The following is a 16,742-nucleotide window of genomic DNA, read 5'->3' on the forward strand; positions in this document are numbered from 1 at the left end:
GCATTATGCAGCAGTGATAACAACTGATATAGGAATTATGATATGCTAAAAATTGGCCCCAAATCTCTACATGTTTCTCCATGTTGTTTTTATTTATTCAATTTTCTATACTGTTCTCCTAAGGCAGCTCAGAACGGTTTACATGGATTTATTCAGGTATTCAAGCATTTTTGTCTGCCTGTCCTGTCACAATCTATCTAATGTACCTGGGGCAATGGGAGACCAAGAGATTTGCCCAGGGTCACAAGGAACAGCGTAGGTTTGAACCCTCAACCTCGGGGTGCTGAGGCTGTAGCTCTAACCCCTACGCCACACTCTCACCCAGTTTGGTAGAAGATTGCATGGCAAATGTTGACAGAGATGGCAAAATGTAGTTAACAAAACATGGTATAGCGAGCATAATATGGCAAAACATAGCACGGCAAACATAGTATTATAATGCATGGCCGACATAGTATGACATGACTTTTCAAAAATGGTAAGGCCAGTGTTCATGATAAAACTTAGCATGAAAGACATGGAGTGGCAAACATTGCATGAGAGATTGTAGTATGGCAGACATAGTATGGAAAATATGATGTATAATATAGTAGGACAAAGATGGTGAACAGTATGCCAGAGTATGGTAGAACATGATATGAGAAAACATGGCTTGGGTAGACACAGGATGAAGCACATAGCATTTGAGACGTGAGACAGTAGAGGGACGGGGCACTTTGTCAGAAGGTTCGGGGAATTTGGATTGGCGCACTGTTGCAGAGGGTCATGGAAGAGGTGAGATTTTGAGGGTCTATTTTATTTTTTAGTTGAAGCAATCATGTTTCTTATTTAGGTCTCATGTTTAGCTGCATGGACCAGTAGTGATATATATCTCCTTGTACTACCCCTGATTACCACTTCTTCCCAAAAGAACTAGACCTAAAGTAAACTGCTCAACTGTACTTAGAGAAGCAATTCTACAGCTAGGTGCCTCCATTTAGGGGAAGATGCATGGTGGAAGCATATTCTGTAGAAACCAAAAGAAACTCTGTGGAATGATGATGTTCCTTAAATGGACTTTATTTAAAAAATGTCAAAGTTCCAAAGGTACAATAAATCATCCACATAAAATAAAATAATCCACATAAAAGTAAAATAATCCACATGAAAACCTTAAAGGACCTAGTTCACTAGGGACTCAGGACCCAACACGGTCCGCGTTTCGACAAAGAGTCTTCTTCAGGGGGTCCCTGAGGGTCCTATAATGGTGAATATGTGGAGATGTTAATATGTGGTGAACCGCAAGTAAGACGCTGCTTGCATCCAAAGTGAAGCAGCTCGGTTTATTGTACCTTTGGAACTTTGACATTTTTCAAATAAAGTCCATTTAAGAAACATCATCATTCCACAGAGTTTCTTTTGGTTTCTTCTGGATTTTCTTCCCTGTGGATACTTTGGGGTCAATCCTTTTTGGTTTTCGTTGAAAGCATATTCTGTAACTGCATCTGAGCGCTTAGAATACTATGAGCTTAGCTCGATATCAGCACATCTAACATTTACACACCAATTTTAATAATAAACGTATCGCATCTTACTCGGATGCCCTTGAAAAAGGTAAGTTTTTAACTTCTTCCTAAATGACATTAATGATGATATTTGCCTCAACTCTAGGGGGAGATTGTTCCACTATACAGAACCTATCATTAAAAAAAAAAAAAAATTCCAGGAATGATCCTCCTCAAGTCAAACCTGATGGCACATCTAATAAAAACGTTTCCTAAGATCTTCTTGGCACTTTCACGAGTAGATGTACACGTACATACATAAGTGCTAGTGTTGCATACATTTAAAATTGCATGGGGTGTGTAAATGTAGCACCTAATTTATAGAATTACCTTTATAGTGCTACCATGACACTATATATAGTATATAGTTGCCAGTGGTAACTACATTATACCTGTGTTCAGCGCGGCCACCTATCGCTATAGCAGTGCTGAATATATGTAATTTTTAGACAGCATTCAAAAAACTGTGATTCCTGCTCAGTTCAAACATTGACCAAACTGTGTTTCTATGTAAGATAAGCAACCTCTGCTTCCCCCAAACATATATATATGAGCCAACTTTTTGGAATGATTGGGAGTGGTAAAGTCAATCCAAATTACCCCCTCTCTGGCCAAGCTGAAGAAATTGGCTGACTAGTGGGGGTGATTAAGTACCCACTGCATTGCAGGCTAACCAGTGGGCGTGATCAAGCACTCACTGTATTGCAGACAGTCATCTCTGTTTAAAGGGAGCACAGAGGAGAATCCCTCTGACAAAATCCTTGAAAGAGTGTGACAGTTCTGTCCTGTGAAAGCAGCATTCTGCCTCTTAAACAGACAACTCAGCTGTTTTGCTTATTAAGTAGCATTATGATACCACAAAAGAGCATTTCCACATAGCTGACGTTCAGGTTATCTCTGTTGAAGATCTGCTTTAATGTTTGGAGTAAAGAAGAATCTGAAAACAGTTCCTGTTGTACCATTTTCAGTTTCTGTAGAATCTATTCTTTAAAAATGAAAATTTGCTCCATGTTTGCCCATGACCTTAACCACCTGTTAAGAAGATTCTGTATAAAATTGTTCCTTTGCATGCATGCTTGATATGCTAGAGCAGTGTTCTTCAACCTTTTTACACCCGTGGACCGGCAGAAAAAAAATAATTATTTTGTGGACCGGCAAACTACTAGGACTAAAATTTAAAAATCCCGTTTCCGCCCCATCTCCGCGAGCTCGGTCCCCACAAATCATCTGATCCCATCCACACAAGCCTCAGTTATGATTTTATATTGAATGTATTTTATTAAAGTATAAAAAGAAACAATATTCTGTAGAATTGTCATTTTATAAATACAAATAATTCAGAGCAAGGATCAACAAAACCCCTGTCTCCCCTCCCCTTCACATATATCCCCTCTACTATCAAGAAAACTGAACAAGCCAAATTATTACAGAATGCTACACAGAAATATCATGCTAACAGAATACTGAAGTAACACATGACAGGAATAGTTTTAGGGGAGTGCAACTAGGGCAACTGCCCCCTGGTCAGAGAGCGCCCTAAGCCAGCTGAAAGCTAAAGAAGCACTGCCTGGGTTTTGCAGTCCCCAGTTATGTCTAACACCTGCTCTAGCAGGATATATATTTCAAATCTGATATATTCTAATCACAAAATAGAAATAAAATTATTTTTTTCTACCTTTTGTCGTCTCTGGTTTCTGCTTTCAATCTTTTTTTCACTCTCTTCCTTCCAGCGTATGCCCTCTCTGTCTCTTCAATCCAGCATCTGCCCCTTCCATCCACTATCTGTCCTCTCCCCCTTCCATATGGTATCTGTCTTCTTTCTATGTCCCTCTCCCCTTTCCATCCAGCTTGTGCCCCTCTCTCCTATTTACATGATTCATTCCAGCTTCACTGCTCTCTTCATTTTTATCTCTTCTACACCAGATCTATCATCGTTGTCCCTCTGCTTATTTTTCTGCTGACCCCTTCCTATCATCAATCTCTCTACTTTCTCATGCCTGTGTCTCCCCTTCCCCTCCTCTAATCTCTCTGCCAGCTGTTTCCTTCCTTTTTTCATTCTCCCTTCCCTCCTCCTCCTGTCCAGCAGTAACTCTCTTCCCTTCCTCCCCTCCCAGCAGCATCTCTCCGTCTCCCTCTCCAGTAGTAGCTGTCCCTTTTTTTTCCTTGCCCAGCAGCTTCCCAGATTCCTTTCCCTCCTCCCCTCCCAGAAGCATCTCTCCTTCTCCCTCTCCAGTAGCAGCTGTCCCTTTTTTTCCTTGCCCAGCAGCTTCCCAGATTCCTTTCCCTCCTCCCCTCCCAGAAGCATCTCTCCTTCTTCTTCTCCCTGTCCAGTAGCAGCTGTCCCTTTTTTCCCCTGCCCAGCAGCTTCCCAGACTGATAGTGGTTTTCTCCCCTCCCAGCAGCTCTTCTTACTTCCCAGCGCAGCGATTCACGAAGGCAGCCTCGGGTCCTTTGTTGGGTCGCGCCGCCTCTGAGGAAAGAGGAAGTTGCATCATCAGAGGCAGCCGCGACTCAGCAAAAGCCCCGAGGCTGCCTTCGTGAATCGCTGCGCTGGGAAGTAAAGGAGAGCTGCAGAGAGGGGAGAAAGCCACTGTCGGAGGCTCCCCAAGATCTCTCCGGCCCAGCGCACGCTTCCGATGCTGATCTTGCCGGTCCTGCGCGGACCGGCAGGAAGTTCAAATGAGTCAATCTTGCCGGTCCTGCGCGGACCGGCAAAAATTTCCTGCGGACCGATACCGGTCCGCGGACCGGCGGTTGAAGAGTGTGCTAGAGGGCCAGCAAAAAAAAAAAAAAAAAAAAAGGCATGGGATTCAAGTGCCACCTTCTGGGAATAAGAGATATTGCAGCTGTCAATTCACTCCCCAAAGAACGAGAGGGCTCACCAAACCCATGCACTGCTTCAACAAGAGGTGAAATATCCCTAATTAGACTAGAAAATCCCTGTTAGACTAGAAAAAAAATCCTATTTACAGGGCCATTTGTCATTGAACAAAACAACATCTCAAACTCCAGGGAAATGAGAAAAATAACTGGATTTCCTAGGAAAATGCTATACAATAAACATGCCCAAGTATTTGTTCAATAATGCCATTTATCTCCTGCAAACCCAAAGGAGCTCATAATCAAAACTTAAACATGTCTAAAAACACACCCAAGTCAGCGTTTGGATGACCTAAAAGACAGGTCATCCAAATGCCGATAAATCTATTTTTTGGACGTATCCAGGGAATTTTTAGGTCTCTGAATGCTGCTGTGTGCCCAGAGCAGAAAGGGGTGTATTTGGAGTGGTTGGGGTGGGATGTGGACCGACCTAGACTTAATCGTCCTGCAGAGATAATTGAATGTTTTACTAGACTTCCTGGATGGAACTTATAGGTTGTGAGTTAGTCAATGTAAAAACAGGTATAAGTGCACAAAAAGTATCCAAAGTGACCAGATAACCACTGCAGAAACAAAGTAAAGACCCCCACACCCTCCCCCAGTGTTTACTGACCCCCCTCAAATCCCCACAAACATTGAAATAAAAACATACATACCTGTCTCCAGAACATCAGCACCTAGTATATGAAAGCCTGGTATAGCTGCACACAGGTCTCTTAAATAGCCTGGGGGATGGGTTAGTGAACCATAGAGAGAGGAGGACCCAGGCCCATAAGCCACTCTAACCACTACATGTGGGTGGAACATGTGTGTCCAACCCCCCAACCCCCACCCTACTTATATAGGTAGCACATACAGCCATTAGGGCTACTGGGGATATAGACAGGTGAGTATAATGGGTTTTGGGGGGCTCACTATAACCTATAAGGGAGTTCTGATGAGATGTTTATGTGGCACCCTTTTTGTGAAGTTCACAGCAGTGCCCTGAAAGGTATCCCACTGTTCTGTTGCCATGTCTGGGTAGTCCATCACAATGCTGAGCCTCCCACATCCAAAAGGTCTTGTTCTGGGCTTTTGGGACCTGGACAAAATTTTGGTCGAGAATGTAGTATAAAGATAGATGACCTGGTGGTCTAGACCAGTGTTTCTCAACTTGGTCCTGGAGTGCCCCTTGCCAGTCAGATTTTCAAGATATCCACAATGAATATGCATGAAAGAAGTTTGCATATAATGGAGGCAGTGTATGCACATCAAGTTTATGCAAATTCAATGTGGATATCCTGAAAACCTGACTGGCAAGGGGGTACTCCAGGACTATGTTGAGAAACACTGGTCTAGACGAACAATAACCTGGATGTCTAAATAGACAATTCTCCCCCCAAAAATATTTTAGACATATTTTGCAAGAACAGACATTTTCCCACTGCTGGCTTTGGGTGTCTAGTGCCATTCGTCCAAATCATACTTAGATGTATCTTTTGATTATACCCCTCAAAATGTACAGCAGGAAGTAGGCATGGGCATTTTGCCAAAAAATAGATGTTGCTTAAATGGAGCCTAAACTAGTTACAACAAAAGAGGCAGAAACAGTCACACCAGGGTTCAATAAGGGGGCGCTCAAGACCAGGACTGTACACTCTACGCAAGCTGCGTGCAACCTGTCATGAATAATACCAAATTAAAGGGTGCTCTCAGTGTGAACAAGCAGCGATAGGAGTCGAGCTCCAACACTTCACGGATCAGGTAGAGGTAATATACCCCCACCCGCACACCATCATTGAGCACCCTGGGTATGCTGTGAATCAAAATGAAAATAACCACCAATCTAAACCAATAAAACACTCAATCAATCAAAACAAGAGAGTTAACAGGTGAAACTTGAGCGACCCCTAAATGAACCCTGCCACCCAAAACCCCAAAAAGCAATCAAAACGCAAAATAAATCAAAATTAAAAAATGCAAAATAAATCAATATATAAAAAAAAATCATTTAGGGGTTGCTCAGGTTTCACCTGTTAACTCTCTTGTTTTGATTGATTGAGTTTTTTATTGGTTTAGATTGGTGGTTATTTTCATTTTGATTCACAGCACACCCAGGGTGCTCAATGATGGTGTGCGGGTGGGGGTATATTACCTCTACCTGATCCGTGAAGTGTTGGAGCTCGACTCCTATCGCTGCTTGCTCACACTGAGAGCACCCTTTAATTTGGTATTATTCATGACAGGTTGCACGCGGCTTGAGTAGAGTGTACAGTCCTGGTCCTGAGCGCCCCCTTATTGAACCCTGGTGTGACTATTTCTGCCTCTTTTGTTGTAACTAGTTTAGGTTTTTGCCAGTTTTTTCGGAGTGTATTTTGTGTTTGCTTAAATGGAGCCGGCAACATTAAAGCCTGGGCTTCCCAAACTGTGTCATGAATCTAAACATGGAAATATTTTTTCACTCAAAGACTAGTTAAGGTCTGGAACTCATTGCCAAAGGATGTGGTAACAATGGTTATTAATGCAAATGGGTTTAAAAAAGGTTTGGACAAGTTCCTGGCGGTATATAGTTGCATACACAGCTATAATCTCTTGTTAATAATGTTGCTTTCTTTAATTTATTTTAAATATTATTGTGAAGTGCTCAGACCAAGTAACCCAAAATATAGTGAAGTCACTACAATGAGGTTAACAAGGGGACCATCATCGCCTTCACCTGTCCCCTGCCCTCCCTACGTGACCACGAACTAATACAGATCAACTTGATGTACTTATCTGAATAGGGGGGTAGTTGGTTTCATTAATTCTCATTGGTGACTGTATACCAGTAAAATTTATGTGCTCCGTTAAAATCCTAGAACTGTTCGTTCATTCTTCCAATCCCGTCCCCCCGTCATTGGAAGAATGAACGAACAGTTCTAGGATTTTAACGGAACACATAAATTTTACTGGTATACAGTCACCAATGAGAATTAACGAAACCAACTACCCCCCTATTCAGATAAGTACATCAAGTTGATCTGTATTAGTTCATGGTCACATAGGGAGGGCAGGGGACAGGTGAAGGCGATGATGGTCCCCTTGTTAACCTCATTGTAGTGACTTCACTATATTTTGGGTTACTTGGTCTGAGCACTTCACAATAATATTTAAAATAAATTAAAGAAAGCAACATTATTAACAAGAGATTATAGCTGTGATTACAATATTATATAGTTATTTCTGTCACAGAAGATTAAGTTTTATCTCCCTATTAAGTAAGAAAGAAAGGTATATAGTTGCAACATTACAATGTGCCTCAGCAGGGTTGCAGATGTTGCTGTGGCCATGGATCGGTGGCCTGAAAAAACATTGGTAAGTACTGATTTTAAACAAATGGACAAAAGGTCAACAGTGGTGAGCTCCAATGGTGGTCTGTTGTAGGACCTGTGCTGATAACACCTTTATAATTAAGTGAGATGATGCAAAATTACTCAAAAGTTGTTATAACAGAGTACTGGCCACTGTTGGAAACAGGATACTAGATCGGCAAACTTGGCCAAGAATCGCCCAACAATGATCCAGTCAATAAGTTTAGTGAATCGGGGCCTTAAAAGAAGTAGCTGATCATGTTTTGATGAATTCCACAGACATAGAATAGGTTCCTGCAGAACCAGCAGTAATGCTAGGGTTACCAGATATTACTTTAGTAAAATCCAGACCCCCCTAGACCCGCCCAGTTCCACCCCAGTCCTACCCCCAATCCCACCCTATTCCCCGCCCCTGCTCTCGGTAGGCAGGAGGGCATCCGTGCATGCACGGTTGCGACACGACATCACGTGCACATGCCCTCCTGGCCAAAGTAATTTCAAGGAAGCTTTTCCAAAACCCGGACATGGTGCCAGGTTTTGAAAAGCTGTACGGACCCCCAGACATGTCTTTGAAAAGGAAGATATGTCTGGGGAAATCCTGGTAACCCTAAGTTAGCTAGCCCAAATGGTCCTCAAGGCCTACAACTACCTCGACTTTAGAAAACTAATCAAAACTCACCTATTTCGAGACCAAGACCCTTAATCCCCTTTTCTATCCTCCTCCTCCCCCCCCCTTCTGACCTACTCCCCTCCCCCGTCTCCCTCCCTCTCCCCTTCTTCTCTCCTTGCTATTCGCAACTCTATGATCAATTTGATATGTAACCACTTGTAATCTCTGTCTAACCAATGTGAACCACCTAGAACTCTTCGGGGTATGGCGGTATACAAAAATAAAGTTATTATTATTATTAAGTAATGCATCATTTTGGGTGAAGTTCACTAAACTTAGAAAACTCAATTTCAGGCTCATGGTGCTGTTGATAAGCAACCCAAAGTTCCTTCATGTTACACACAATAATAAATTCTGTGTTTTTTCACCATTTATCCTAACAAATATCTAATCCTTCTTGCCAGGGAATAATTGAGAGAATTCATCATCCTCAATACAAATTTTGAACCCTTTATACAATATCTACAGGAAGCAAAGAAGCACCGATCCCTGTTTTCCTCCAAGCATGACGAAGGACACCTTCATTTTGTTTGTTTGAGGCAGGGGTGTCCAACCTGCGGCCCCAGTCTAGGGCGATGCAGTGTTTTCCTCTGCTGCCCCCGGGTGTTTACCGTCTTGCCGGCTCCCTCCTCTGTCTTGCTGCAGCGTTTGCATGTTTGTGTGACCCCAGAAACTTTTTTTTCACCCAATGCGGCCCAGGGAAGCCAAAAGGATGGACACCCCTGGTTTAAGGCCTCTTGCTTAACTGTCCAGGATGATATATTAAAGTATTGCACAGTCTCCTATTTAGGCCAGCTGTGTGGGCTAAGAATCTGAACTTTTTTGAGCACGAGTTGCAGCTTTGCCTAAGTTAGTTCCTCTAATAACTTATCATAATCAATGCATTTGGAATTACTCTGCAAAAACAGTACAGATCAATAGGGACAAATGGTTCAATGTTTTGGAAAATCCATTTTCAAAATCGCAGTAATGGTAAAATAAAGCTACAGGGCATAGAAAGGTCTTGTATTTACATCAGGGGTATCCAATCTTTTGGCTTCCCTGGGCCGCATTGGCTGAAAAAAATTTTTCTGGGGCCACACTAACACTAGCTAATGAGCCAAAAAAAGGTTGAGCAGGTCCAAAATTTGCAATCACTAATATAGAAGATGTATGTATCTAATAATAAACCTTTATTAAAGGGACACTGTGGAGAGGAACCCAAAAAAGCAGTAATACTTACCCTGACTGAGTGATCCTCCACGTACACCGCTGACAGTGGGAGCAGCCACAGGCTTCCGCATCCCCATTCTGATGAGCAGAGATGCATGCTCCTGGTTTACCATTCAGTTCTATTACAGCTACGGTGAGCCTCTTCAGAGGTAAGCCTCATCAGAGTGAGGATGCTGAACCAGCTGTCAGCAGCGCACGTGGAGGATCGTTTAATCAGGGTAAATATTACTGCTTTTTTTAGGCAGGGCTTGGGAATCCTCACTAGCTCAAGTATTTATAAATTGCACTCAGGCAGGGAGAAACTTTGGTGCCCATCCACTAATTTTGGACTCCAGTCCCTCCCCCAAATCAGCTGCATATGACTACACCACTGAATACAAAAATAATTATGATGCACATATCCCAAAGCTAACATATTCCAGTTAATAAATTCAAAGTAAAACAATTTTTTTCTACCTTATTGTCTGGATGTTTTGTTTTTCCATCATCTTGGTCCCAGTTTCTCTTTCTGCTTTTTCTCTATCTTCAACTAATTCTCTTTCCAGTGTCTGCTGTCCATTGTTTTCTCCTCTTCTCTCGTTCCATTTCCTTCTTATGCCTGTCTTCAACATATTAATTTTTCCCTTTCAACTTTCTTAACTTTTTCTTTTCTGCTTCTGTCCATTCAAATCTTGCCTTCTTTTTAAATGTTCAGCTACCTCTCAATTCTCCATCTTCTCTCAGTCCCTAGCTCTCCCATCTCCCTTTTTCCACTCAAATCTTGCCTTCCTTTCTCACCCTTCTTTTTAAATGTTCAGCTCCCTCTCAATTCTCTATCTCTCAGTCTCTAGCTCTCCCATTTCCCATCTCACTCCTTTCCCAGCCTCCTATTCCCTTCTATCTACTCCCCATTAACACATTTCTACCACTGTACTCACTGCTCTCTCACTCTTCTTGTCATCTCCCTTTTGACCTTATCCACATGGCTCACCACTTTCAGAATCCCCCCTCCCTCTCTTCACTGATCAGGCTATAACTCCCTGTCCCGCTCTTTTCTGTTTTTCTTCTTCCCTCCCCCCTTGATGCTGAAAAATGAAATGGAGAAAAAAATATATAGATGCTGTATCTCTCTGCCTTCCATCCACAGGCCTAATATTTCTCCCTCCCATCCCCAGATCCAACTCTCCCTTTCTCTTCCCAACTGCCCCCCATTCCATCTCTCCCCCTGCCTGCCTGCCTGCCTTCCCCAGGTCCACCATTTCTTTCTTTCTCTTCTCAACAGTTCTCCCTTCAAGTATCTCTTTCCCTCTTCCTCCACACTACCCCAGGTCCAACTTCTGTCCCTTCAGACCATTGCCCACCATCTCTCTCTCTCCTCTGTTTCTGATCCCATAAGCTCTCCCCCCCGCCCAATCTCACTTCTTTTAATAACCTCCCCCCCCAAAAAAAAAAAAAGTCCAGGAGACTTCCTCAGCCCAGCATGTTCTCCTCCTTCTCTCTGAGCCCATGCATCTCTATCTCACTCCTCTCCCACTACCATGTCCAATAATTCTGTCTCCGTCCCTCCTCTCTCTGCCCAACAGTTCTCTTTCTTTATCTCTCCAATTGCACCATCTCTTTCCCGCTCTCAGACACCCAATTCTCCCTTTCTGTTATCTCCCTCACCTCTGCATCTCTTTCCTCACTCCCTCCATTCTTCCATATTATGGCTCATGCTTCCCTCTATCTTTCCCTTCATTCTGTGTCCTAAGTTCATGCCCCTCCCTCCTTCCTTCCATCATTTTTCCTAAGTTTGTGCTCCCTCCCTTTCAAGTCCTCTCAAGTCTCACACCCTTCTCCCTCCCTTCTGTGCCCCGGATGTTTGCCTTCATGTCGGCTCCCTCCTCACTGCTAGTCATTTTTTGCTGAAAGCCATGGGCAGCACCTCCCTCGCAAGTCCCAACACACCCTTCTCCCTCCCTCCCTTCTGTGCTGTGGGTGTTTCTGTCTTGCCTGCTCCCTCCTCCATCTTGCTGCAGCGTTCGCTCAAAGCCGCGGGCAGCAACTTCCACGTGCCTCCTGTGGCTGATCTGAAAGTGTTCCCTCTGACGTCGCGACATCAGAGCGAACACTTCTCGGTCAGTCGCATGAGGCACATAGGATCTGCTGCCCGTGGCTTTGAGCAAACGTTGCAGTAAGATGGAGGAGGGAGCCGGCAAGACGGTAAACACCTGGGGGTGGCAGAGGAAAACACCACATTGCCCTCGACCCTCAAGTGGGGCCGCACACCCCTGATTTACATAGTCCCAAGCCAGTTGTGTGAGAACGTACAGTGCACATGCAAGTCCATTCATGTGTGCATATATTTTGAGTGCAGTGCAAGAGACGCTTCACAGGCCTTGCTCCAAAGACATAGTTTGAGCAAGTTATGCCCTGCTTCAAAGAGCTTACAATCTTAATATGGACAGACAGACATGACATGTAGGGTTGGGGATGCAGAAACATATTAACAGTACATATCAACAGGGACAAATAGTTCAATGTTTTGAAAATCCTTTTGCAAAGCTGCAGTAACAGTAAAATAAAGGTACAGGGCATAGAAAGATCTTGTATTTACATAGACCCAAGCCAGTTAAGTGTGAGAACGTACAGTGCACATGCAAGTCCACGCATGCGTGCATACATTTTTGAGTGCAATCTACCTCCCTCTCCTTTCAGATTGCCAAGGACGGGTCTTGTGCCCTTTCTCAAAGCAACTCCCAGACATCCCCAACACAGGGACTCAATAGGGTCGAAGCCACCCCTAGGTATCAGTGAGAAGCAAAACTGAAAAACTACTACTAAGGCTACTATTTATCACTTCTATAGCGCTGAAAGCTGTACGCAGTGCTGTACATGTTGACCATTTAATAGACAGGCCCTGCTCGGAAGAGCTTACAATCTTGGCTAGACAGACATGACATATGGGTTGGGGAGAGGAATTAGGGATTGAAAGCAGACTTTTAACACCGCACCACTACCACCCGTATCAACCCAGTATCTTCCGCTCACTCTCAAGCCCCCCCCCCCCCCCCGCATCAGCCCAGTATCTTCCGCTCACTCTCAAGCCCGCCCCCCTCCCCCGCGTTCTGTCTTCCAAACTTGTCATTGACGCCGCCACTGAGACGCGTCCCTAGCGCAACTTCTTTTCTTTCCCCGGCGTCCCGCCTCTTCCCGGCACATTTCCTGTTTCCGGCAGAGCTGAAAGCGGCCGAGTGAGAGAAGTTTTGTCAACTCAGAGCAAGTGGGGGGTCCCAGGGAAGGGGATTGACGGGCGACCTCGGGCATGAGTTTGAAGGTAGGGTGGAGGAAGGAGTTTGGGATCGAGCAAGAGAGAACGGACTGCAGACAGGGAGGAGAGGAGGGAGGGGGGTGGGGAACATCCTGGGCTGGGGAGAGCGGAAGAGGCTGCAGACCTCAGGAGAGGGGGCGGCTCCCCTGTCAGGAGGGGTGCTCCGCTTGCAAAGGCAGTCAAATGACTTGCTATCTCTGAAATTTCTCACTTGAGCCGTCCGTTTCTAGCTCTAGTCAATGTGTCCTGGGCTTACATGATAATTGCAGACTGGAATCAAGTGTTGTTATTGCAGGCTCGGGAATAGTTTTCTAATTTGATGTAAGATATAAAATGTAGATATTTTCCTCATGCCCCACTCCTTGTTCTACAGCAGCTTTGGATACAGTTCCTATTAATTTGAGTGAGAAACACGTCTGCTTTTTTTTCCTTCTTCTCTCTATAGGCACCAAGTTCTGGGACCAGCATGAGTATGGAAGTGACTGGAAAGCCGGTGAAAGTAGGCTTGCGGGTTGAAGTTATTGGAAAAGGATACCGTGGCACTGTGGCCTATGTTGGTGCCACCTTGTTTGCAACAGGAAAATGGGTTGGAGTTATTTTGGATGAAGCCAAGGGCAAGAATGATGGAACTGTACAGGGGAGAAGGTATTTCACCTGTGATGAGAATCATGGCGTTTTTGTACGACAATCGCAGGTAATTGCTTCCTTCCACTATGACCTAAAATAACCAAAACTTTCTGCAGAGTTATCTGCAAGGATTAGAATGGCAGTCAAGTGTCCTATAAAACTTTTAATATGAGATGGTAATTTTGTAAAGCTTAAGTTTTGGTTTACATGTGCTTGTGGACAACATGACAGTGCACCATGTTTAGGATTTCCCAGGGTGTAGTTTGGGCAAGTTATGCTTGTATTTAAAATATTAAGCATAGGTGTGTGTGTGTGTGTGTGTGTATTGGTATTTGCATGTTACAGGGACTGATTACCTATTTTGGAGGTGGCTTTTGTAAGGATTAAGGCTCTGTAAGGATTAAGAAATCTGAGCCGGTCTTGCTGAATTATATGTCTGCTTCATTATGTTGCTGAATTTAGGTATGACCATATGCACTCTTTCCTTTAATTTCTTGCTGATACCTCCCCCTACTCCTCTTTGCTTATTGCTTTCTGTTCCTCTGTCCCTCTGCCTGACCATACATTGTTTTCCTTGTAAACCCATTTAGATGTGTGTGACATTGATTGCAAGATAGGCAGTATATAAAAAATGTGCAAATAAATTGGGAGGGGGAGGGAGGGGGGAGCAGGGCAATAGTGATCTCTGAGAAATGGACAAGTTGCACAGCATTGTAGACCATACCCTATAGCCTTCAGGGCTCCAATAGCAGCAGGCAACAAATACAGGGAACAACATGCTGCCAAAACCTGTCACTTCTTTCTCTATAACATCACCAAAATCTGATCCATCCTCTTTGAGCACATTACTAAAACCTTTATGGCAAACATTGTCTGACAGGGATGTCAAAACATAGTTAAAGCATGGTAAAACTTAATATGACAAACATGGTATGGTGAGAAATAGTATGATGAGCTTAGTATTACAAAGCATGGATAACATAGAATGACATGATTTTAGCAAATTTGATAAGGCAAGCGTGCATGATGTAACACAGCACCAAACAAAAATGACCCTAATTTCTTTAAAGACCTAATATCCATAAATAAGAACATAAGAAGTGCCATCTCCGGAACAGACCCTAGGTCCATCAAGTCCGGCGATCCGCACACGCGGAGGCCCCGCCAGGTGTACCCTGGCATAGTTTTGGTCCCCATATCGCTCTAAGCTTCTCGTAAACAGAAGTGCATCTAGCTTACCCTTACCCATATCACTTCATGCCACTCATAAGGAGATTCTTAGTCTTGTTAACCATCCCTTTTTTTTTTTTTTAATAATTCCTAGGATCCTGTTTGCTTTTTTGGCCGCCCACATTGGGCAGAAGGTTTCATTGTATTGTCTACGATGACACCCAGATCCTTTTCTTAGGCGCTAACCCCCAAGTATCATATTCTTCACATTTATTAATTAGGGGGTGACTTTAATTTTCCACTAGATCCTTTTTTAGATCGCTCTTCTAATTGCAGACCTTCTAAACTCAATGTAAGGAATACCTTTAAATCTGTTATGAAAGAATATGAATGGACTGACTTATGGAGACTACTTCACCCAACTGATAAAGGCTATTCATATTATTCCTCTCTCCATCATACCTATTTGAGACTAGACTATTTTTTTGGTTCTAAGGATATAATTCCATACGTTCAATCTGCTAAAATATGCGATATCACAGTATCGGACCATTTCATGCTCATTAAGATGGGACTTAACATTTCTGAAATATAATTCATGGAGACTTAATATATCTTTGCTCATAGATGATGCCTTCTTGCAATATATTCATGAAACTTTAGAATAATATTTTATCAATATCACACCACCAATTCCTTTTTCTTCTTTTTGGGAAGCCTACAAAGTTTGGTTGAGAGGTGAAATTATGTTATAATGCATTTTAAAAGAAAAAGACAATAAAGGGAACTACAGCAGATGGAGTCTGAAATTCAAACTCTAGAGTCTACTTTATACTTGAATTCCACCAATGATAGTCTATAAAAACTGCAACAACTTAAATATCACTATAATACCATTTTCGGTAATCTAGCTCAGCAATATACTTTAAACAATGCTCTCTACCTTCTATGCTGCAAATAAATCTGGGAAGTTATTGGCTACATATCTCAAAGGCAAGAGGGTTAAAGAATGACAGCTATAAAAACTTCTAATGGATCATTATTAGCATCGTCTGATATCCTCTCTGCATTTAATTCTTTCTACATCACGCTTTATAAGTCTGAGTCCATAGCAACAAATGAAGAATTTTCTGAATTCTTCAAATCTATTGAACTACACATATTATTTGCTCCCTCATGTGGTTTCCTACAACAACCCATATTGGATGAAGAAATTGAAAAATCTATAAAAAAGATAGCCTCAACACTTTTATTACTCCAAAACTTTCTCTATGTACTATCAAGATTTACTATCTCATTCATCAATGTTAAGGACATTTTTAGATGCTAACATTTTTGTTCTACCTAAGCCTAATCGTGATCCTCAATTTGTACAAAACTACCGTCTCTTGAATCTTGATTACAAAATATTTACAGAAATTCTGGTTTTACAACTTTAAAAAGTCATATCTCCACTTATTCATTCAGATCAAGTTGGCTTTTTGAAGGGCAGATTTAGACCAGACAATACAAGATTGTCTGCCATTTGATCCACTCTGCTCGGTCAAAGACAGAAGCTTTATTAGCAGTTGCCATCAATGCAGAAAAAGATTTTGACCAGGTAGAGTGGAACTATTTGTTTCATACCCTTCATAATTTTGGTTTTCCTGAATCATATATAAAATTAATCAAACAACTATATACATTTCCCTCTGGAAGAATAGCTGCCATTGATGAAATGTCAGACCCCTTTACTTTCTTTAGAGGTACTTGTCAGGGAGGTCCCATGTCTCTTTATTGTTTTTTGTTTTCCAATTCTTTATTCATTTTAAAATCAAACAACAAGTGCACATAAATATATCATAAATTGATTCCAATATATCACTTTAAAATCTAACACATAAAATCTAATAGACCATTAATGATATAAACCCTACCCACCCACCCTTCAACAGTTATGCTTTATAAAATATATAATACTATTATTATAAACATAATTATAAAATTTCCTCCCTAAATCCTCCCTCCCCCCTGAGTGTGCA

At 42.5% G+C, this 16,742-nt stretch overlaps 1 protein-coding gene across 3 annotated transcripts in view; it reads left to right on the plus strand.

Annotated features, from left to right (window-relative positions):
• Positions 1–12,718: 12,718 nt before the first annotated feature.
• The window catches only part of LOC117364549 (dynactin subunit 1-like), a 206,168-nt gene continuing 202,144 nt past the window's right edge, over positions 12,719–16,742 (plus strand). Inside the window, exons 1-2 of one of the 3 annotated variants that reach the window (XM_033953860.1) lie at positions 12,719–12,847; positions 13,370–13,618. In XM_033953860.1, the coding sequence (XP_033809751.1) occupies positions 13,391–13,618 (228 nt within the window). In that variant the 5' untranslated portion in view covers positions 12,719–12,847; positions 13,370–13,390. Of the gene's footprint in view, positions 12,931–13,080; positions 13,246–13,369; positions 13,619–16,742 lie in introns of those variants that run through there. The other 2 variants (XM_033953839.1, XM_033953848.1) reach the window with 2 other exon arrangements.

Source organism: Geotrypetes seraphini, chromosome 1 (genome assembly GCF_902459505.1).
Source record: "Geotrypetes seraphini chromosome 1, aGeoSer1.1, whole genome shotgun sequence".
Lineage (NCBI taxonomy): Eukaryota > Metazoa > Chordata > Amphibia > Gymnophiona > Dermophiidae > Geotrypetes > Geotrypetes seraphini.